This window comes from Gigantopelta aegis, chromosome 6 (assembly GCF_016097555.1).
Source record: "Gigantopelta aegis isolate Gae_Host chromosome 6, Gae_host_genome, whole genome shotgun sequence".
Lineage (NCBI taxonomy): Eukaryota > Metazoa > Mollusca > Gastropoda > Neomphalida > Peltospiridae > Gigantopelta > Gigantopelta aegis.
In genome coordinates this window covers 29,375,972-29,399,076 of record NC_054704.1, presented here as the reverse complement: position 1 = coordinate 29,399,076, position 23,105 = coordinate 29,375,972, and the positions used below count along the sequence as shown (strand labels likewise).

The 23,105-nt window shown below is 32.6% G+C and overlaps 1 protein-coding gene across 1 annotated transcript in view; it reads left to right on the top strand.

Moving 5' to 3' along the window:
- Positions 1-23,105, top strand: part of LOC121376137 (rho-associated protein kinase 2-like) — a 74,864-nt gene that overhangs the window by 17,503 nt on the left and 34,256 nt on the right. Inside the window, exons 5-12 of the mRNA XM_041503939.1 lie at positions 2,763-2,840; positions 7,430-7,605; positions 15,069-15,153; positions 15,896-16,040; positions 16,914-17,052; positions 17,413-17,504; positions 18,353-18,512; positions 19,894-19,939. Of these exons, the coding sequence (XP_041359873.1) occupies positions 2,763-2,840; positions 7,430-7,605; positions 15,069-15,153; positions 15,896-16,040; positions 16,914-17,052; positions 17,413-17,504; positions 18,353-18,512; positions 19,894-19,939 (921 nt within the window). The remainder of the gene's footprint in view (positions 1-2,762; positions 2,841-7,429; positions 7,606-15,068; positions 15,154-15,895; positions 16,041-16,913; positions 17,053-17,412; positions 17,505-18,352; positions 18,513-19,893; positions 19,940-23,105) is intronic.

Below are 23,105 nucleotides of genomic sequence, written 5' to 3'. Positions count from 1 at the left end.
AAAAATCAAACGAAGCACATGTGTAATAACAAGTATAATGGCGTAATTCAGGGATGCGATGTCAAAAGTCTCCTTCTAGTTGTGGTTGAAACATTTTAAGAATGCCCTTATTGTTCATAAAAAAATAACAATAACAATATGGATAATAAAGAAATTATTACACCCATGTTTGTGTTGTACTGATTTTACGAACTTGTCAGGATTTATGTATTGCCGTCACTCGCTCGGGCACTAATTTTGTAAAATGAGTATGATATAGAAGCTTGTATAATAATTACTAAATATCTACTCAAAGAAACATTTGTGTGGTTTTATATCCAATTATAGAAAGTTCTCAATAGTAATTTACTTAACCATTTCCCTTAAATATATTAACTACAGCAATTTTTTTAAGAGGTAAAAGCTTCTTAAGATTCTTATCTTGTTGCCAATTCTAAACATGCTTTTAATTATTTGTTATGAAGTACATGTATATTATTTTTAGAAACATATATTTTGTTTAATCCTCCCTAACCCCCAAGTGCCAAATTACAATTAACCAGCAAATGCACTAGTTAACATTTTGACTTGTAATACAATGGACACTACAAAACAAAAAATGGTTCCTTTAAATAAATGCATGTACAGGTAATATTAGCAAGAAGTATATTTTCCCGGATAGCGTCAGTGTTTAATTAGTGATTTTAAAATAAGTTTGAACATTTCTGTTAATTACAGGGTTCTTGCTGAGTGAAAATTAATAGAGGATTGCTGCGCGACACACCAACATAAAAAAAAAAAAAGCAACAACAAAACAATTATGTTATTTTGTGGATATTATGCCTTTCACAAGTTTTTGAATTATTCAATCAAAGCAGTAGGATCCTAGATTTTTTTTTTTTTTTAAACTTCCAATATTTTTTTTCTCTCAAGGTATAATACAATTACCTAACATGTTCCACACGCAAGTGTCATAATTTATTTATCATTCACCAGTTGTAATTTACTGACAAAGGTTGTATTCTCCATACAATCAATGTTGATCACATTGAATAAAGAAGTACAGCCATAATGTTAATTAAATTGTAGTAAATACAAATACATGCAAGTCCCCTTTGTTAATATAACAAAGCACAAATCCAGCAGTGGCATAACTATTGTTATGAAACATGTCATAAAGATAGCTGTAGATAATACAGTATTGATGTAACCATTTAATTTGTGTAAAAAATATTGATGTAGCCATTTATTAAAATTCATGTGAATAATAAAAACATTTATTTTATTGTGACATTTATTTTTGTTTTAAACTTGCTAAAAAAAAAACCCACCTCACTCTGATACATACAATTGTCATGCAAAAAAGCATGTATTCATTTGTTGCAATTACCTGCAATGGCTTCTTATTGCATTGTTAATCAGTCAATACTCATCATTATGAAATAAAGCCATATATCGTCTGGATATGTCTGGAAACTATGAATTAACACCTATTGTACCTCAAAGCCAGCTTCTCAAGCATTGCTACTATGATCCACTAATCATTTCTAAAACTGAATATAAACAAATGTCTTTTAAAGAAATGTCTGTATGTACATATTTATTTGCATATTGGAACTAAGATTGGATATTAACTTGTTGAAGCCTGATCCTGATGCCAGTATTCCAATTTTGTATTTTTATAATAAAACTAATCATTTATGTACCATAGTTAAATTGCAATTGTGAAAACCAACATTATAAAATTTATCTTGTTAGTTTATAGTTTTAAATTTTATTTAACACATGCAACAAACAAGCAAATATGACAGTATAGTTTATTTTTGACAAATGATTTTAAAAAGTAACTTGTCAACTAATAGCTTATTTACCAAATGGATAAGAGAAAAAGAATCTATCATAGGCAGTGAGATACAAAACGTCCACCCCCTGTGGTGAAATCTTCGACCCTAGGAGTAGGACTCCGTAAAACTCGTCATAGGTCGAAAGTTCCACCCCCTCATGGACGATGTATTCTTATAATCTTACAACTTGTTTTAAATCATATCTAATGAGCAAAGGATTCAAAATAAATACCTATTTAAGCACTTGAACAGTCAGTTTACACACAGTAATTAGTATTAATTTCAATGACTGGTTTTCAGTGTTCGAAATAAGCACTTGTCCGTTTGTCTTGACAAGTGAAAATCTGCTCGGACAAACAAAATGTACCTTGGTGGTTGTCCAGTGGACAAGTGAAAATCTGCTCGGACAAACAAAATGTACGTTGGTGGTTGTCCAGTGGACAAGTGAAAATCTGCTCGGACAAACAAAATGTACCTTGGTGGTTGTCCAGTGGACAAGTGAAAATCTGCTCGGACAAACAAAATGTACCTTGGTGGTTGTCCAGTGGACAAGTGAAAATCTGCTCAGACAAACAAAATGTACCTTGGTGGTTGTCCAGTGGACAAGTGAAAATCTGCTCGGACAAACAAAATGTACCTTGGTGGTTGTCCAGTGGACAAGTGAAAATGTTCAATGAAGTTTCATTTTGAGCAATGAAAAACATTGTCCTTGTACTTTAATAAAACAAACTATTTATTTGGACAAATAAAAATATTGTTGGACAAATAGATTTTTAGATGTATTTGTTGGGTGGACTAGTGAAAAGTTCTCCTTATTTCTATCACTGGTTTTGTTTTAATATTTAGGTCATTACCATGGAGCAGACAATTACATGTCTTTAAACCAATCTTCAACTTATGTGAATTATCTCACACAATGTTCTTGTCTTGTTCTTTCAGATCAAACGTTCAGATTCTGCATTTTTCTGGGAGGAGAGAGAAATAATGGCCAATGCTAATAGTGAATGGATTGTGCAGGTAATCTAAATGCATTAAATCTTTGAAAATCGGTTGTTTACTTAATGATGTTTTGCCATTCCAATATTGGCTAATAACATGTACCATCAAGCTTTCGATTTTCCTTGTGTACAGTTTGTGATTATTTTTCACAAAACCATCATGATCTCAGCTCTCCAGTATTGATTGTCCTCTTGTGCTACATAATAGTTTGCCGTCATCCGTCTCCCACTAGATATGTCGAGTCATTAAGTTTGTATTACATTTGCCTTCTGAAGGATAATTCTGTAATTATCTGTGCATGTCAGGTCAATGAATGGGTGGTAGGACTGTAATCATGTACCATCTATATATATATATATACATGTATATGTGTGTATACAACTGAATAGATACATTTTTGTAACATGGCATGTTAATTATTAATAAGCAGGCTGACTCACTCCTTTTAATTCCACCTCTGATTTCTTCTTCTTTTCAATAATGTGAAATAGATATATTAATTTGAATAAATAGAAGTACATGTGTTACTCTTTTAAATGTGTTATTTAAAACAGTGCTGAGTCATATTTACAGCACATTACTACTAATTACACAATGTGCTGGGGTGTTGGTAAATAAACATTCTTTTCTTTAATCTGTAGTGATGTCGATAAAATTTGGGAACTCTGCCTAACACATCAACCAGTTGGACCTAATAAGCCTTTAAGATGCAGATTCCTTGCTTTTAGTGTGAACCCACCCTTGAAAGTAAACATTCCACTAATCCAGTTTACCGTTTTTTCTCTCCCATTACAGAAACATGCTGAGGTTGGGAAACACCAAATATTGATTGTTTACATGTTAACGATAATGTGTTAACAGCCACATACTATTTCTCTGTGGTTAAATTTTCATTGAAAACATTTACTACTGCTATTTAATGGTTTGCTGCTAAACATATTTAATACCTCCTGGTAAATTTGTTCTGTCAATAAACTTCTGTGCATCAGAAGTGGACACCGTATGCCCAGTTTTAACAGAATGTTGCTTGAAAAAGTTTTTTTAAATTCTGTTTAAGTATTTTATAAGTGTCTAGTACAAATACCAAAAATAAATATTCACACCTGCAGAGAAAATAATGTCATCCGATTAATGATCAGTAAATTAAAAAACAAAAAATGCTTTCAACCCGATCACTTCGGCCGTTTTCTTTGCCTCACTGACCCCACTTTAGGTACCTATCGGATGGGTATAATCTACCATACATTTTGGGGCCGATGAACAGCCCCATTCCCCTAACGTAAATTCCCAATCCAATATCAAACCTTTTCCCAATTATGACCCAACAGTTTCCCAATAAAGATTCCCAAAGTTGCTCTTATCGCGGATACTTGAACTCATAAAAATGTTTTAAAATTTAGCTAATTGTATATTTAAAAAAAAAACTGGCATCGAACAAGTTTCGTTTTGGTTTTCCGATCGATTACGAACATGTGACGAACAAGTCTGACCTGGATATGCAAATTAGTTTTATCCTGTTTTGATACAGTCTGTTATGTTGCAGTTTTTAGTAATACTGCCTACATTGTCTGATATAATACAGTTTTGGTAGAAGAATACAACTTTTTGTTTTAATTCATCCATTTGCGCTAACATATATTTGGGATCTATAGCAACACGTCCAATCCGCTATTTACATAGTCCGAACAGACGTAGAAAGTAAAGTATTGACTTAATGTGCACCCTGCACTATCATTTGCTGTGCTATTTTAAGCAGACGATCTTATTTTGTAAAAAGGTGTGTACATATGTTTCGTACTTTTTTTCTTCAAATATTTTATTATTATTATTTTATTTTTTTAAAATCATTTTTGGTATGGTTTTTGTAATTAAAAAAACAAAACAAACGTTTCTACAGTAGTTGTAAATTAAGTGAAAAAAAACCTACCTTTAATTTAAATTTAAATTTAAATTGAAGTAATGGCCGTACCCGATGTCACATCATATGATGAACAGCACGTGCGAGTTTGAACATTGTTACAATGTAATAGTTCTGCTGGGAGATATTAGATTGCGTATTATAAATATTGAAACTTAATAAAGTTGATCCGGTCAAATATAACATTTACCGACCAGCGGTATGTTACTTTTTTATTATTTACGATTGAATAATGGGATCATTCGAGAACTATGCAACATCTCTCTCTCTCTCCCCCCCCCCCCCCCCCCCCCCCCCCCCCCCCCCCCCCCCCCCCCCCCCCGCCCAATCCTGGAAAATATTTACCTTTTCGCTTATTAATAACTTTAAAAAGGTTCCTGTGTCATATCCCACTACACAAGTACCCCCCCCCCCCCCCAAATACAAAATCCTGCCTACACCACTGCTATTTCCATTAATATAGGTTCACTGCAGGACCCATCAAATTTTTGTCCAATAAAAAAACATAACAGGGTGTGGGATGGGAGAAATACAAGTTTAAAGTGGACTACAATTGTCATATAAAACATTACCATTTTGAATGCCCTGTACCTTGAAATTTCAGTCACAACATTTTACTTTTGTTAACAGCCATGCAACTGGCATTTATTGTCCTGTCTGTAAGATGCTGTATGTTAAAGATACTTTGCTGCTAATGAGAAAGAGTAGCTATTTACGTGGTGGCAGGGTTTTTTCACTCTCACTGTGTTTGTGGTCCTTAACCATGTACCGGTATGTCCAACACCATACAATCGTAATTAAAATGTGTTGAGTTAAATAAAATTGAAATTGAAATTCTTTTTATTAATACTAATGCAGTAGTAACCAAACAGTTACGATAACATTTTCCTCCCATACAGCTGTAATATTTACATTGACACAGGAAAATTTAATACATTTTGACCATAGTACTTCAAAAGTGTTTGTTGTAACCCAACCAACTCATAAAAATAATTTTTATTCATATCTTTATTTTCCTTCTCTTTTTTGTGTGTGAATAAAATAATATAAAAATTATTTTCAAAATAATTAAATCTGTTAATACTAATGAGTTTGTTTTACTAAAATTAGTTAGGTTAAAGTCACAGACCCTAGTTTTTAAACACTACAACATATTTTTCTCTATAAAAGCCATTTAGAAAATTAATTTTCATACACAGTGTCATCCAGGTTTTTGTAATACCCTAACATACATTTTTCATTATTTTAAAAATGCATGTTCATCTGAGACTTCAACTTCTCTCTGTTATGATTTTATCCAGATGGGTTATAGGTTTGTAGATTAGTGTCCATTTTCAGGGGTTGAAACTAGGGACTTTAAGTTTAAGTTCTTTTAAAAAAAAGTGGGGTTTTTCCAGGACTTAAAAAAGCACTAACTCATTTTAATTTTTTTTTTTTTTTTAATAAATATGTATGCTAGGAGAAAAGTGTACATGTATGAACATAATTTTATTTGTTTTTTGTAGAGGTTAATGTTTTGGGTTTTTTTTAAAAGGCAACATACCCTACTGGAAAAATAAAAAAATTTGGGAAACAATTTTTTGTAGGCCTAAGTATACTTATCTGGCAACAGTCCCAAGTTCTGTCATTGTAATTACTAACATGTACGTTGTTGTGAACTTGTATGTACTAATCAGAAGAATACTGTTAGTTTTACAAATATCTGTGTATCCAGTACTTGAGTTACATGTTCGTAATAAGGGGTAATGAACAGAAATAGCTCTGTAACATTTCCAAATTACTCCACATTGCTGTGAGCTAGATAACTGTTCTTTTTGGGGGGGAGGGTGGTGGTGCTTTTTTTAACCTTAATATTGAAATTCTGGGCCGTTTATTGTTAAAAAGTAAATGGCAAAGATATTATAATAGCTGAGGGCTTGGATTTAACGCTGCCATGTGGCATATTGTCATAATGTCGTTAGTTATATGCTTTGAAAATTAGGCTTAACGGGCCATGCTTTATTTTGCATGTTAATAATTGTTCATGATACTAGAAAGCGACTCCTGAAAGTCGAAGTACCGTATACGCAAATATTTTCGCGGCTAAAATAATTCGCGATCGGGCTTTCATTTTACACTTTTGCGAGGAATTATCCTTCAATAATAAAATCAAAATTACCCATATTTCATTTGCCAAACTCTTTTCAATGACGATTACATACACACACTTGGACATGTTCACAGAATTTACTTTATTATTAGCTCACATCATTTAAACAATAGTAAAACTTTATTTTGCCAGTCAAACCAATGGAAGCTAGCCATTTGTATTAGTTGGTAGTAATTGCCTCCACCTCTAATTCTGAGCACCACAGAAATAACAAGCTGTGGAGCTAACAGTAAATATACTTAGTGTGAACAACAACAACATCAATTCATTGACTGTTTCGCATTTCTTTTACATTCATTTAGTTCTAATGACATAAAATAGTAATTTCATTAAAACAGATGCACACATACATTTAGTTCATTTTGTTTATTATTTTCTTTAAATTCTTGGGTTTTAAACATTATTTTCTTTAAATTCTTGGTGTCATATAATGTGTCAAATAATTATTACGTTGATCAATGCATGGGACTAATTTTTTGGCATTAATATCTTGCTTGCATTAATTTCATGGTTTACAGTATTAAGTTATTTGTGTTGTAGTTGCATTATGCCTTCCAAGACAACAAGTTTCTGTACATGGTGATGGACTACATGCCTGGTGGCGATCTAGTCAATCTGATGAGTAATTATGATGTACCCGAGAAATGGGCCAAATTCTACTGTGCTGAAGTTGTGTTGTCCCTTGATGCCATCCATTCTATGGGATTTGTACACAGGTAAAACTAATTCTTAGTTGGGTTTTTTTTTATGAGATTGTTGTGTTGAAAATGAGACTAGCACCCTGTTGTCTGTTAAGCATTGCAGTTACTCACTTGATAACTAAATAGTTATAAAAATATAGTTTTTTTCATCATTGTTTAAACAAATGGGATTTAGCTCATTTGGTAGAACATTTTCTTGAGGTGCTTGGTATAGGATCGAATCCCCTTAGCGGACCTATTGCGCTTTTGCCTCTCCCATCCGATGCCGTACATGTGGTATATCAAAAGGTATGGTATATGCTGTCCTGTCTGCATGTTTAAAAGAGACTGTCCTGAGTTTGCAGCCATTATGAGATGTTCCTGTTTTAACAGCCTTTTGGGCTACCAAAATTACATATTCAGTACATTTTCTTATTTAAAATATCAATGTCTGTATATCCAATGTCCTATAGTAGTCACTTTTCATTTTACTTCATAATATATAGTTTTTTCTTATGTACAACATTTTTGGGTCATATATAGTCAAGTGTTTGTATGTATGAAATCATTGCTTATGGTTTGAAAATCATTGGTAAGCAAGAAACTGCTCTCCTAAAAATTATGTAGGAGAGCAATTATTCTCAGTGTCAAATTAATTGTAATTTTGAATAAAATAAATTTGTAATATCGACATGTGATGAGGCGAGCAGTTTTTCCATCACAGTAAAATCCTTTGTGCCATAACATGTGAGCGAGAGCAATTGCTTGCATCATACCGACTGATAAAAGGTGCAGTCTCTCGATGGCAAACGTTACTAATAGAACTGTTGTTTGGCAACCAGTGTTTCCCATCGTGTGTGTGTGTGTGTGTGTGTGTGTGTGTGTGTGTGAACAATGCAAAAAATGTGATTATGATGCACTGTGCAGCACATATTTATGCTGAGCGTGTCAGTGATGTACACATTTTCTTTTCACCTCAAAGAAGCTGAAAGACAAGATAGAGGTGTTATTTTTTTTATGGGGATGACAAGAGTTTGAACTTTTGCGTTTATCTCTGTTTCTTACAAACTGTGATCTAGATCAGTGAAACTTGGTTTATAGTTTATATGCTTAATACATATTAAAACATATTTAAAAAAGAAATTTAATTACTTTTTGTAAATTAATTTTAATTTTAAATTATTTTGGTGACAATTGAAAATTATTTCACTCAGGTCATACATGTACTTAGAAATAACTGGTAACTTGATTATTATCCTGATAACAGTGGCAATTTAACATTTAAGCAACACAAAATCAGGTGCCTTTTTTTGTTGTTGATTTTTTTTTTTAGCCCTTCCCCTTTCCCATAACACTTTTTAACATGAATTTTGAATGAAAACATTTATGCATTTCATATCCCACCCATCCCCATTTTCCTAAAAAGTAAAAATAAAATAAATTGTGGAACAGCCACATACCTAAACAGGTTCAGCATTTCTTGAGGTGGAAATGAATAACTATGTACTTGGTATTTTTACATGTCAAATTTAAACATGAGGGATGTTTTTTATAGAATAAAAATTGAAAGGTTAGGGTTGTCTTACAATAGTGTTTATAAAATAATAATATTTTAAAATATAATAATTAAATTATTAAAAAATATATTTTATTAACAATTAAAAAAGATATATTTATTATTATTATATTTTATTATTATGTGAGTGGTGCACACACTATATATACAAATATTGGATTATATGTCAGTACAGTGCTTATTGGCATACCCGAAGGATTGCCCTGAGGAAATGGCTTTCCTAGTATATGGCAGATGCTCCAGATACAACAGCTGACTTTTAAGTGCAGGAAAGAATAGAACATTGTTAAGTTGGGTATTCAAAGGTCACCATTTCTTTGCAACAGGAATATGAAGCCACAAAGCTCCAGTTAATCATTGGTTCCACAGCGGCCATTGTTTATTCTGTTTGTTGTAGTTTGCTTATTTATCCAAAGTATCTGTGGAGTCACCTCAGTTCTGCTTTGATCTACATATCAGTGGTGAATGCTAAGTATTCACACGGGCTGTTTTATACCATAAAGCAGACAAATCTCTTGCATGTTTTATGATAGAAAGTCATGCAAGAAAATCAGATAATCAGTGATGTACGCCAAGATTAGATGTATTACATCAGCATATCAAGATATGACAAACATAACTGGTTACCTTCACTCTGCAAACATGAGAATACTATTTAATTCACTGTTTCACATTTCTTCTTGTCTGTCTGTCTCTCACTCAGTCACTCTCTCTCTCTCTCTCTCTCTCTCTCTCTCTCTCTCTCTCTCTCTCTCTCTCTCTCTAATGTAATAGGATTACACATACATGAAATAGGATTGATGCAATCCTATATTATTTGAATAAATAAATAGAACTGCATTTTCTTCATATTTTAAACATTAAAACTTCTTTTTCTGAATATAAACATATTATTTAGTGTACATACTTTACAAACAACTTCGTGAATTGTTTTGTTGTTTATCCAAGCAAGAGTTAGGGGAATAATGTAATTCTCAACCAGTTAATAAATTATTTAAAATTTAGTCTAGAAAAATAATAATTTGATTAAAAGCTCAATGAGTGCCCCACAACTGGTACATCAAAGGCTGTGGTATGTACTGTCCTGTCTAAGAGTAGCTTGTGTGATAGCAGCAGGTTTTCCCTCTCTAGACCAAGTGTCAAATATAAACATATTAGACACTAAATTGCCATAGTCACTTTGAAATGTGCTATACCATTTAAAAAACCAAATTCCTTTCCTTTATTACTAGATCATAATATATCATAAAAAATATAGAGATTGTGAAAAGTGCTGAGACACCTGCAACTTGGTGTGGTTTGTTTCATCAAACTATAAAAATTTGTACACAGATGTAATGTGACAGGTGCATGTGAAATGTTCATAATGTGATAAGAATATTTGCATTTGCAATAGTTCAACATAATGGATAATAAACAATCAGTTTGTCCTCATTACAAATAGTCTTCTTTAGCTCTAGTACATTTCCCAGCACTGTAATCAAGTTCATTTCCCAGCACATGTCATTAAGTAATGTCTACAGGAAATTTGTAATATGTTTTCTAATGTGATTGGAAACCTAAATAATCTGTTTTAGTTTCATGAAATAATCTTTAATTATTGTCATATATTTATTATCATAGACATTCTGATATATATTTTAGTACTTACTAATCTCAAATTAATGTACTAAAATATACATTAATATGTAGGCTATTATATACACTAATAATTAGGCCTACTAAAAATGTCAAATCGTCTTAAAATAAAGAAGAAATAAAATGTGTTTTTTTGAAGTTCTTAAAAGACAACCAATGTTCCTGATACTTAAATCTTTTAAAGAGAAAAATGTATCTTTGGTTATATTTACCCAAGCGTAATGATATTCAAAAACATAAAGTGTAAGTTGTAAAATATAAATAGAATATAATTTGTAGTTGGTTACTTTACCGTTTCGATTTTTTAAAATTCTCTTTATAGACTAATATAGTCTAACCTTTTTTAATAGCCACATCTGTTAAGCAGTTAACTGTCTTTAAGAGAATAGTTTTTTTATTCTCCCAAATCATTTAATGTGATACAAATCGACCTCTTTTTATTAACCATTACATAGTAGGGTACTTTTTTAGTTGACCCTTAGTTGGCTGTTTAACATGGGCATGACCATATGTGCAGACAAGATCAGTGAGTATACTGCAACAGCATGTGGCTTGTAATGTGTAAGTGTGTGTGTTATATGCATCCAATCAGATGTTCTGTTGAGGATCACTTGATTTGGACATTTACTTTGAAGAAGAAATCTCTTCACATCTGCAGATTAGTTGCTGTTCTCATGCCAACTACTTTCTGCACACGGTGTGGTCAAACACATTATCAAGATTTTCTGCTAGCATTCAAGATAACCTGCATGTACAAGTACATGGATGTGGGGTGCATTTTTTTCAAAACAAACATTAAAGAAAACTGTGATTGTCATACTTTTAGAAAGGCTGTTTATGATTAGATGCACTTTCATGTTTTTAATTTTACCAGTATTTTTAGATTATGAAACATTTTGCAGATAAATCTCTGAAAATTGCAATTATAATTACAATATTCTTTATTTCTTTTAACATAATTTATGCATGTTTGTAGATAGAATTTCAATAGTTTATACTGCACAAATGTGTAACTAGAGGCAGTAAATATAAACAAAATAATTGGAAAAACCACCTGTTAACAGCCTATTCTTTACCATATTTCTCATTTACTGCGTACCACATTTTAGTTTGTTTTTTAAATGAAAATATTAATACACATCTGTGGAATATTGATGGGTATATGTAATTAAGTGAAACTATTAATACACATCAGTGGAAAATTGATGGGTATATATGTAATTAAGTGAAACTATTAATAAACATAAGTCTGCTGCTTCTGCCATTTCCCACCTATGTATTCAATATCCCTAGCAAGAGTGATGGTTAACTTGGTATTTTTTCTATTATGGACATGCATACATATATGTATCATTTCAAAATATGTTATTTTAGACTTCAGAGATACTAAGTTTTAATTAGGCTATTGACCTCTTTTTCCTCTTGACATTAACACTTTAACTTGGTTCTGAGCAAAAAAAATATATAGCTCAAGGATGCATCTTTTACTTTTTTGACTAAAGTAATCAACTGGTGATAGATGTCTATCACCATACACTATTTAAGCCATGTTTCTGTTAGCCGGGCAGGGTGTTGAAGAACAATCAGGAGAACAAAAACAGAACACTCCTGGGTCTGACAGGCTTGTAGACCTAATTGACATTCCGTAAAGCACTGTTGTAGTCTTTTACAGGATACACTAATGAAACAAGTAAATTGTCAGAGACGTTCCTCCTGAACTACACATTTTTTTCATAGAGCAACAATCTGTATTTATGTTTTACTTGTAACTATTTTTAACCATTCACTTTAATGTATAGCACACAAGCATGAGGAAAACAAGTTATTTTGGGATGTTGCGATAAGGTTAGTTGGTTCAACGTTAATTCACCCAGCAAAACATCTGCCAAAGTGGATGCAAATCTCGTGGATTTACACATAAATCCACTGTTTTACTGCAGCTGATATCCTAACCTGACCTACATTTTCCTTTACATGGTTTTTGTCACATTTCAGTGTTTACACAACATTGATTAGGCTGCCTGGACTTCAATGGTTCTGTATGTGTATGGTCATAAACATCTGTTATTAGTACATTACCTTCAGAAGTAATGAAAATATTATGTTAAAGTAACAGATTATTTCTAGAATCATATGTCAATTTTAGTAAAATTTTAAACAGTTTTGTCAGAATATTTACTTTCAAAAACAGTCATCCACTGACTACAAAGTATGGGGAAAATTCTTTAAAGCAAAAAATGTACCCTTCCCACAGACCGTATTTGACACTGCACAAATCCATGTAGATAAAGATATAGGAAGATAGTATAAATTAATACCGACAACAGTGCTCTAAATATAAAGGGTAATAAACAAGTTGCCAGTTATTATCTAATTTATGTCCAGAGTAAAATAATTTTTACTTTTCATGTGATTTAGTTATAAGTTGATCATAATGAGTACTGAGTTTATTATTCTATTTGTTATAAGCTATTTATTTTCTTCAAAAGCCTTTTATTTCCAATTTTCCTACATGTAAAAACCACTTTGCATCCTGTTCTGAGTAGATTGTGAATGTGAATAAAAATACAAAGTTATTACAGACAATACCGTATATCTTTGCTTGTAAGTCGATCTCGACTATAAGTTGAGTCCCTAATTTCAAGCCCTGAAAACATATTTTTTTATTGACCCGTTTATAAGTCGACCCATGAAAAACAACTTATAAATATTGAAGTATTTCTTATTTTCAGCACATGAGAACAATAATGTACAATATTTGAACAAAAGAAAATTATTTTACAAACTTCGGTTTTCACGTTTTGTACATCACAATATTCCAGTCAAACTACATAGCATCAAAACAAAATATTCCTTTAGTTGATAGTGAAAGCTTTTTGACTGTTACCGTATGGCACTGTACAGCATGGTTTTGTGCACAGACAACAATTTTATTTATCAACACTGACAACAGATCACTACGATAAAACTGAAAGTATCATCAGTTAATCACATGTTTTTCCGCCATATTAATATATGTAAGGAGGATAACTCTGGAAAGTACACTGGTTTTTGTACCAAATGATGTGTGTCCCTGTTGCTCTAGTGAACTGCAGAGACCAGACTAAGTGAAAGCTCATTAATATTCATGAAGCTAATCATCGACAAAAGATTGTTTGAACAACGATTAATGCCAGTGACCAGATTTCAAAATAAACTCCGGCAACAGGTAGTTAGTATTGTTTACATTTTTGCTATTAGTGATGGCTGTTATTTTAACTTAGTGGACTGCTGTGATTGAGATCGCACGCCTTTTCGCATAGCCAAAACCGGTCTAATGCAAAAAAAAAGAGGTTATAAAAAACAAATTTGTCAAATTAACATATTTGAGTATAAATACAGGGCATAATTCAACAATAGAACTTGTAAAATAATCCCCAAAACTGTAATATTTTTGGGTGAAATTTTTTTACCCTCTTATAAGTCGATCCCCCAAGTTTTAAAATAATTTTTGGGTGAAAAAAATTCGACTTATAGGCGAAGATATACGGTAATAAAAACAATTTAAAAATCCCTATTTATTCTATTCAAATACATGAAAGTTATCTGTAATGAATTGTTTTAAAAATGTAAATTTAAATGCATTACAAATTTAAAATCTAAAAACTGGGAGGCACACTCTTTAAATTATGTGATATTGTGTATGTTTGTCAAATTATGATGATGTCATATTACTTACCAACTTAAGTCATTGGTTTGTAAGTGCCAGTAATATTGTATGTTATGCCAATGCATAGAGAAATTATTAATTTTATTTTCCCGGTTATGAATGCCGACTGGGTAATACTAATAAATATGTATAAAAGACTTTTACTTAGTAGAAACAAAAACAAGGTCTAGCATTTGAAAAATATTAACCAAAAAAGTATCTAAAGACCCTAGCAACTATAAAAACTCAGTTTTACCCATTAATTTCCACATTGAGTCTCCCAACATTTAGCACCCCCCCCCCCCCCCCCCAAAAAAAAAAGAAAAGAATAATAAAACACACGCACACACAACCACACACACGAACGAGAGAGAGAGAGAGAGAGAGAGATAGAGAGAGATAGAGAGATAGAGAGAGAGGTTTGAAAGAGGGGGAAGCCATTACAGCATTCAGATATTGTTTATAAGTCTACCCAAGTATATGCTTTAGTTTCTACATGTGAAAGTAGAAAATATATTCTTCTATGATGATCATTGTTTTTCTACATATATATACTTTGTTATTTGATCAATAAGTTATAACATTAATTTGTTTCAGGGACGTGAAGCCTGACAACATGCTGCTGGACAGTAATGGACATCTCAAGCTTGCAGACTTCGGCACCTGCATGAGGATGGATGCTGTAAGTTGTCTCTAACTATAGCTCTGGGATCGATCCCTGTCGGTGGGCCCATTGGGCTATTTCTCATTCCAGCCAGTGCACCACGACTGGTATATCAAAGGCTGTGGTATGTAACACCCTGTCTGTGGAATGGTGCACATAAAAGATCCCTTGCTGCTAATCGAAAAGAGTAGCCCATGAAGTTGCGACAGCGGGTTTCCTCTCTCAATATCTGTGTTCGATGCCATATAACTTCAAATAAAATGTGTTGAGTGCATCGTCAAATAAAATCTTTCCTTCCTTCTTGTTAAACATTCATTCATAGCCGAGAGAGGCCAAAATGTTTGTTGGAACATTGCTACCATTTTTAACCAGGTTTCTTTTCAAAAATAAGAAAAAAATGTTTGTCTCACAATTCTGTTTCTATGGATCAAAACACCTCAGTCGATCCATTCAACTGATTGGGTGTTTTCTTGTTCCAACCAGTGCACCGCAACTGGTCAAAGACCGTGATATGTGCTTTCCTGTCTGTGGGACATAAAAGATCCCTTGCTGCATTAGGAAAAATGTAGCGAGTTTCCTCTGTTGAATTACCAAATAGCCAGATTATTAATTAATCAATGTGTTTTAGTGGTATCGTTAAACAAAACAAACTTTAACTATATCTTGTCTCTGTCTGACTGTATGTTTGTGTCTGTCATTCTATATTTCACATCCTGTGTTCTTTCGTCTTTATGATATGAAATGTTTTCATGTGTTTCAGGATGGTCTTGTGCGTTCCGATACTGCTGTGGGCACACCAGACTACATATCTCCTGAGGTGTTGAAGTCACAAGGTGGGGAGGGACTTTATGGACGGGAATGTGATTGGTGGTCTGTCGGTGTATTTCTCTTTGAGATGTTGGTTGGTGAGTTAAAATTCAAAATCGATCAAAGATGAGTCTGCTTGGTTGCTAGATTTAGTAAATAAAGAGCCAGAAATGACACCATTAATTTTTCTCTGGTAATATATGTTATATTACTGACATGCAAAGCACCAGTTGCCTTTTCCACTCATTTTATTGTTTGATCAATAGCAAAAAAAGTTTCTTTTGTTGCCTTGAAATCTCGATATTTCATATTTGGTGTCAATGTCACTATGGAACTTGGTTAAAGGTTTTTGTTTAATTGACTTTAACTGAATCATTTTAATGAATGAATCATTTTTGGTATCATTGTAAATGGGACATTAAGGTGGGGTCATTGTCATTTGGAATTTGGTTTTGATTGCGTTTAACTTCTCTCTTCAAAAATTATTTTTTATTATTGTTTTTTAATTATAAAATGCTAAACTTTTAAACCTGCTTGTGTTGATCATGATCACCAGACCAGGAGTAAATTATTATAAATTCTTTAGTGCATTTTAAAATTCATTTATTTAGAAATCCAAAAACCTTTTTTTCACTACACCTGATACCAGTTACGATGATGCCACACTATGAGTGCCTTGTATGAGAATAGCCATGAAAATATCCGATTGAGACAAGATAACATAACTATTTCATCGGTTGCTATGCAATCGGTTGTTCTCGTACAAGTGCCTTGTATTGTGTGGTGTTGCTGTTGAATAGTTTGTCTCTTACAACAGTATGTAGTTAAACATAATGTTTGGTTTTTGGTATTTAGTTAAACATAATGTTTGGTTTTCGGTATTTAGTTATATGTTTGATTTTCGGTATTTAGTTAAACATAATGTTTGATTTTCGGTATTTAGTTAAACATGATGTTTGATTTTCGTGTAGGTGATACTCCTTTCTATGCGGACTCACTGGTGGGTACGTACGGAAAGATTATGGATCATAAAAGATCTCTGCAGTTTCCACAAGATATTGAAATGTCATCACAGGCTAAAAGTCTTATTTGTGCCTTTCTTACGGACAGGTAATAGCATTAGTAGAGGTGTATGTATTAACTTTATTTTTATCTTAAATGTTACCTTCTTGTTCCACTGGTGATTTGGGTATGTGGGTTAATAGGTGGCACAAGTGTATCTCTTGTCTCTCCCTTCTTTTTAGTAATGATAATAATAATGGTAAGGATAATGATGATGATAATAAACTATCATTAAAATGACCATTTTAAAATGGCAATGACAACTGAATATTGCTAGATTAAACATTTACCAACACCTGATGAAACCTCATTACCTACCAGTATTTAAAAAATGCATCAGTTAAATAAACTATTGAATTATTTGATCTTTAAAATTTGTTTTATATTTAATTAAAAATTTTTTTCCAGAACTGAACGACTTGGAAGAAATGGAGTTGAAGAAATTAAGAAGCATCCCTTTTTCAGAACTGATTCCTGGACGTGGAATAATATTCGAGAACGTAAGAATCATATTCTTTTAAGCTTCATAACAATGTAAATATTTGGTTAACATTTCGTTTGTAGCATTCAGTGAACCATTGGTTTTCCAACCTTTAATTTCCTAAATGGAAATAAACTCTTTATTTCAAATGATCTAATAAGCTCAGTTGTATGGTACCTTCACTGACTGTATTTAGCAAATGGTTTGTTTCAGTAGTTCCACAGAGAAAGAAAATAGCTCAGGGGTAAATTGCTTACCTGATACACGGTCAGTCTAGGATCGATCCCCATCAGTGAGCCCTTTGGGCTATTTCTCATTTCAGCCATACTTCACAGCTGACCAAAGGCTGTAGTATGTACTGTCCTGTCTGAGATATAAGACCCTTGCTACTAGTCGGAAAGAGTAGACCATGGCATGGTTGCAGTGGGTTTCATCTGTCATCTGTGTGGGGAGGGATTTAGCTCAGTCGATAGAGTGTTCGCATGAGATGCTTGTGTTGCGGGATCAAACCATCTCGTTGGATCCATTCATCTAACTGGGTTTTTGGTCATTCCAACCAGTGCACCACAACTGGACAATGGCCGTGGTGTTTGCTTTCCTGTCTGTAAGCAGGTGCATATAAAAGATCCATTGATGCTAATAGAAAAATGTAGCAGGTTTTCTGATGACTACAAGTCCTAATTAGCAAACGTTTGACATCCACTAGCTGATGATTAATACATGTGCTGTAATGGTGTCATTAAACAAAACAAACTTTAACTTTAAACTTTAACTGCCATCTGTGTGATCCTTAACCATATATCCGACGCAATATAACTAATTAAAATATGTTGAGTGCGTGGTTAAATAAAACATTCCTTCTTTCAGATGTTCCACCAGTTGTGCCTGAACTGTCAAGTGACGTGGACACAAGTAATTTTGATGAGATTGAAAAAGAAGACTCTCCAGATGAAACGTTCCAGCCTCCAAAGGCTTTTGCTGGAAACCACTTACCTTTTATTGGTTTTACTTACAACAAGGAATACCAGTAAGTTTTATTGTATTGTGAATAATGTTATTTTGTAAATATTTGTTAGTAATAAAAGTTTTAATGCCATCTTAACAGTAATATTTGTTTCATGCTTGGAACAAGTAAATGACCATACAACTTTAATATAAGGCAAAAAAAAAAAATAGGTGTGTTTCCGATTGCATCCCCCAAAAAATTAGGGTAGGTAGATAGTTTTTTTTTTTTTTTTTTTATAATAAATTGAATACTATAATAATAATAATAATAATTATTGTTATTATTATTTATCATTATTGTTATTGTCGTTGTAGTAGTAGTAGTAGTAGTAGTAGTATTGGTATGCACTGTTTGTGTATTTCCTTAAATTAATGGGACATTTGTATTAATTTCGTTGTTCTTAATTTAAATACTGTATGCAAACATTTGAGATGCATTAATAATAGGACCTGTTGATTTAAGTGAAGACGAGAATTAAGCTGAATTGATACGATTATATTTAATTGAAATAACCTGTACCAAGGCTATGTTCGTACATTCGGTTACTTCTGTGACCGACCAAGCTGTTCGGTGGTAGCTAATCAGGGGAAGGAACTCTATTACAAAAGCTTTTCCATAATTTCTCGATGTTTTTCGGAAGGGAATTACATGTGCAAAATGTATTGTATAATAGTACGTAAACAATGTGCAAGGAAGGAAATACTCTTGTTTGGTGATGTTGTCCTCTTTTGTTTTTACTTCTTTTTTTTATTCTTTTTTTTATTATTCTTTTTTTTTTTTCATTTTTTTTTTTTCATTTTAAGAGAAGAAAAAATTAGGGTCGGGGGGGGGGGTAAAACTAGGGACGGTCGGTCGACCGGAAACACACCTATTTTTTTTTTTTTTTGGCCTAATAGAAGATAGATATATGGAGCAAAAAAAATGCAAATCATTGACTAGATAGAACTATTTTTCTGAACTAAAGAAAAAAATTGGTGGGATGGTGACTACTTTTGTAGTATTTACGGAACTGGACTCCAATTTCACAATCATTGTAAGTTTATGTTTGTGACTGGCAGTGTTATCAGTGATTCGTTTGCAGGTGTTTGCAATCTATCTCGCGCAGAAAATTGCATCATTACGGAAGAATGGAAGAAAATGAAATATGCATTCTGCAAATTTTAATAGTTGTACTGTTAATAATAATCATGGTTTAATTGTAGACCTGTATTTTCTTACTGTTCTGTATTTTTAATACCAAACTTACAATTAAAAATGATTATATATTACAACTAACCAATTGATTAAGATGAAATATAATTTTTGAATGCTAGAATTATTGCTTAATTACCTGAAAATAATTAATTTTATCAGTTGATTTTAATATTAATATTAAATCTCTTTTTTTTCTTCTTTTTTTTAGACTTTTGTGTAATGGGCCTTCAAAATCTGTCTCCCAACAATCTGTGGTAAGTTGTATCTCTCTAACAATTTGTAGTTAATTGTGTATTTGCATCAATCAGTGACCAAATTTGCATAATATACTTCAAGACAGCAAATGCCTGATTTTTTGATAGCTGCTTTTTATATTATATATAGTAGGTCAAGAAGTGAACTCTTTTCAAAAGGTAGACACTATTGTTTTTTAATTTCAGAGAAAATGATACCATTAACATGTCGATTATACAAATTATTATTTTGTTAAATACCATTCAAATAATTTTTATATCTGGTGCATCATTAGCACTGAGATATTTAAGAACATGGTTCGCACAGACCTTGAAAAGTCCTTGAATTTCAGGGTAGTCCTTAAAAAGTCCTTGAATTTTGTGACTAAGTGCTTGAATTTTACAAAAACATCCTTAAATTTAAAAATTAAGATCCACTGGAAAAACAATTAAACAGAAAACACTTTTTGTTGATTTTTCGCTAAAATTTTAAAACTGTTACCGGACATTTTTCACCGGGTATCGGATTATTACACATACTGGAAGTGGCGAGATGCTGTAACTGTGCATGTGTTGGCATCTGTTGAATCGGGAAAATGAGTCACAAGTGTGTCTATAATTTGAAGTGGGAAACTAACCCACTTTACTCTGAATGGTTAAGGTCATATAAGAATGACAAACAGAAGGCAGTGTGTGTTTTGTGCGACAAAGTGTTTGATGTAACCAGCATGGGCGAAAGTGTGATGAAATCTCATTTGTTGAGTTCAAAGCACCAAAAAATGAGTTAGCAAAATTAGAGACCAAATTAGGTGCTCAATTGGAAGCACTCAAGAAAATATAGACTGACACATGTACACCATTGCAGTACTTTGGAAACATAGTTAATTAAAAATATTGAACTGTCAGAAATACAGTAAACACTTCGACACTGTGCTACTAGTGTGTATACAGGTAATACTATTTAGTGGTTTAGGCTGGTATTACAGTCAATGTCATAGATGCTTATGGGTTGCATTTAATTGATTACGGTATAGGTGTACTTGAAAAATAGTCTTTGAAAACAAGCAGAAAAGTCCTTGAAGACAATCTGTTTAACCATGAAAAAGAAGTTTACAATATTTTGATGTGTCAAATGTGATTTTGCACATTGCAGAAAGATTAATTTAATGATGCATTGTTCCTTTAAGATGTGGATTATATAAATTTATGTGCATTTTGTTAAATCATAATGCATGTAGATCATACTTTCACCTGATAGCATTTCATATTATAATTATAATCAAATAAAATTACACACTGTGAACCACATCTGAATGACAATGGGTTGACTGCTTTGATTTTAGCAATTTTCACTTTATAAAAAAGAGGCTATGTGTATTTAAAAAGTTGGTCTTATTTAACGACACCACTAGAGCACATTGATTTTTTATCTTATCATCGGCTATTGGACGTCAAACATATGATCATTCTGACACAGTTTTTTTAGAGAAAACCCGCTGTCACCACATAGGCTACTCTTTTATGACAGGCAGCAAGAGATCTTTTATTTGCACTTCCCAGAGGCAGGATAGCACAAATCATGGCCTTTGTTGAACCAGTTATGGATCACTGGTCGGTGCAAGTGATTTACACCTACCCACTGAGTCTTGTGGAGCACTCACTCAGGGTTTGGAGTCGGTATCTGGATTGAAAATCCCATGCCTCGACTGGGATCCGAACCCAGTACCTACCAGTCTGTAGACCGATGGCCTAACCATGATGCCACCGAGGCCGGTCTATGTATATTTGTTGTAGGATATTAGACAGTCTTGAATATAGTAAGTCGTAAAAAAGATTTATATATTGTCAAATTGATTTATACTTGATGATGGTGTGTGATTGTCATTACAGCACAGTAGCTTTTACTGCATGATGTTGCATCACATATATTTTGACTGTAATAGTAGTTGACAATTTCCATAATGTTTATATATATATATTGTGATAATCATGAAGTCCAAACATATTTTTGTTTGATAATGTAAGTAGTTTAATTGTATGATCCAACTAATGATATTTCAAAAACATTTTTAGCCTGATGTTCCTGATGTAAGTTTGTATTGGATTACTTTATTAGCATTGGTTATTCTAGGTCAATTCAACCAATTCTTAGAAAAGCATCCCCAGAATTACACCTCAGAATTCAAGTAATAGTTTTGAAGATGTGACTTTGTTAAAGATATCCCAGATTTAAACATGTTTTTAGATTGGTTATTTTTAAGAGCTCACGGGCTGCTGTTGGGAAATGTCTTCACAAATCTGTGGTCCATATCAAGTCAAAAACTCAAGAATGTTTTACAAGACTTGTAAAGTCCCAAGATGTCAGTTTGAGAAAAATTAAAATGTGAAATTCAAACAATTACAACTTCATGTATAACTTCACTTGTTTATATAAGTGGATTTAATCCATTTTGGAAGAACTATCCCTTAACGTGGTCACTGATGACACCAGAAGTTTAGCAGGTTTTGGTCACGGATGACAGGTTTAACCCACCCACAGATTTTGGGATAACCACTGTGCATGTAAACTTGCACAGTATATTAAACTAGCAGTTTATTTGATTTTTCTCTTATTCTTAAGTGTATATATGACAGAACTAACCCATGAAAGACAGCTATAATTTATAAAAGATATTTCTATCTGCCTTGAGTTAATAAGGGGAGATTACTATTACCAGTGGCCAAAGTTTCAGACTGATTTACAATTTAAAAAAATTCATTATATTCAATCATATGGGATAGAAATAGTACAACTTTGATGGTGAAAATTTCTGTCAAGCAATTGGTAAGCCTTGTTCCAGGTTGAAATTTCCACCTCTGGCCTTCTTATTCTATCCCACCATACATGATGGTGTCTTATAATTTCCTTTTTCTCCAAGTTTGGACAGACATTTTGAATCTGTTATAACATAGTATACATTATCGCTAGTACTCTTGTTACTGGTGTGTTTAATGTGAAGTCGGATATATATCCCTCTGAACAGCTGAGATGCTTGTCATTATCAAAAACTTATTGGCATCGCAATTGTTTAGAGAGTTTTATCCTTAAAACTATTGGGCATTTTCCTTTCTAGTTTTGCCTAGCTTCATAATGCATGTTGTACACACATTCAAAACATTGTTGAATTCTGATGGATTCTTGGTTGAA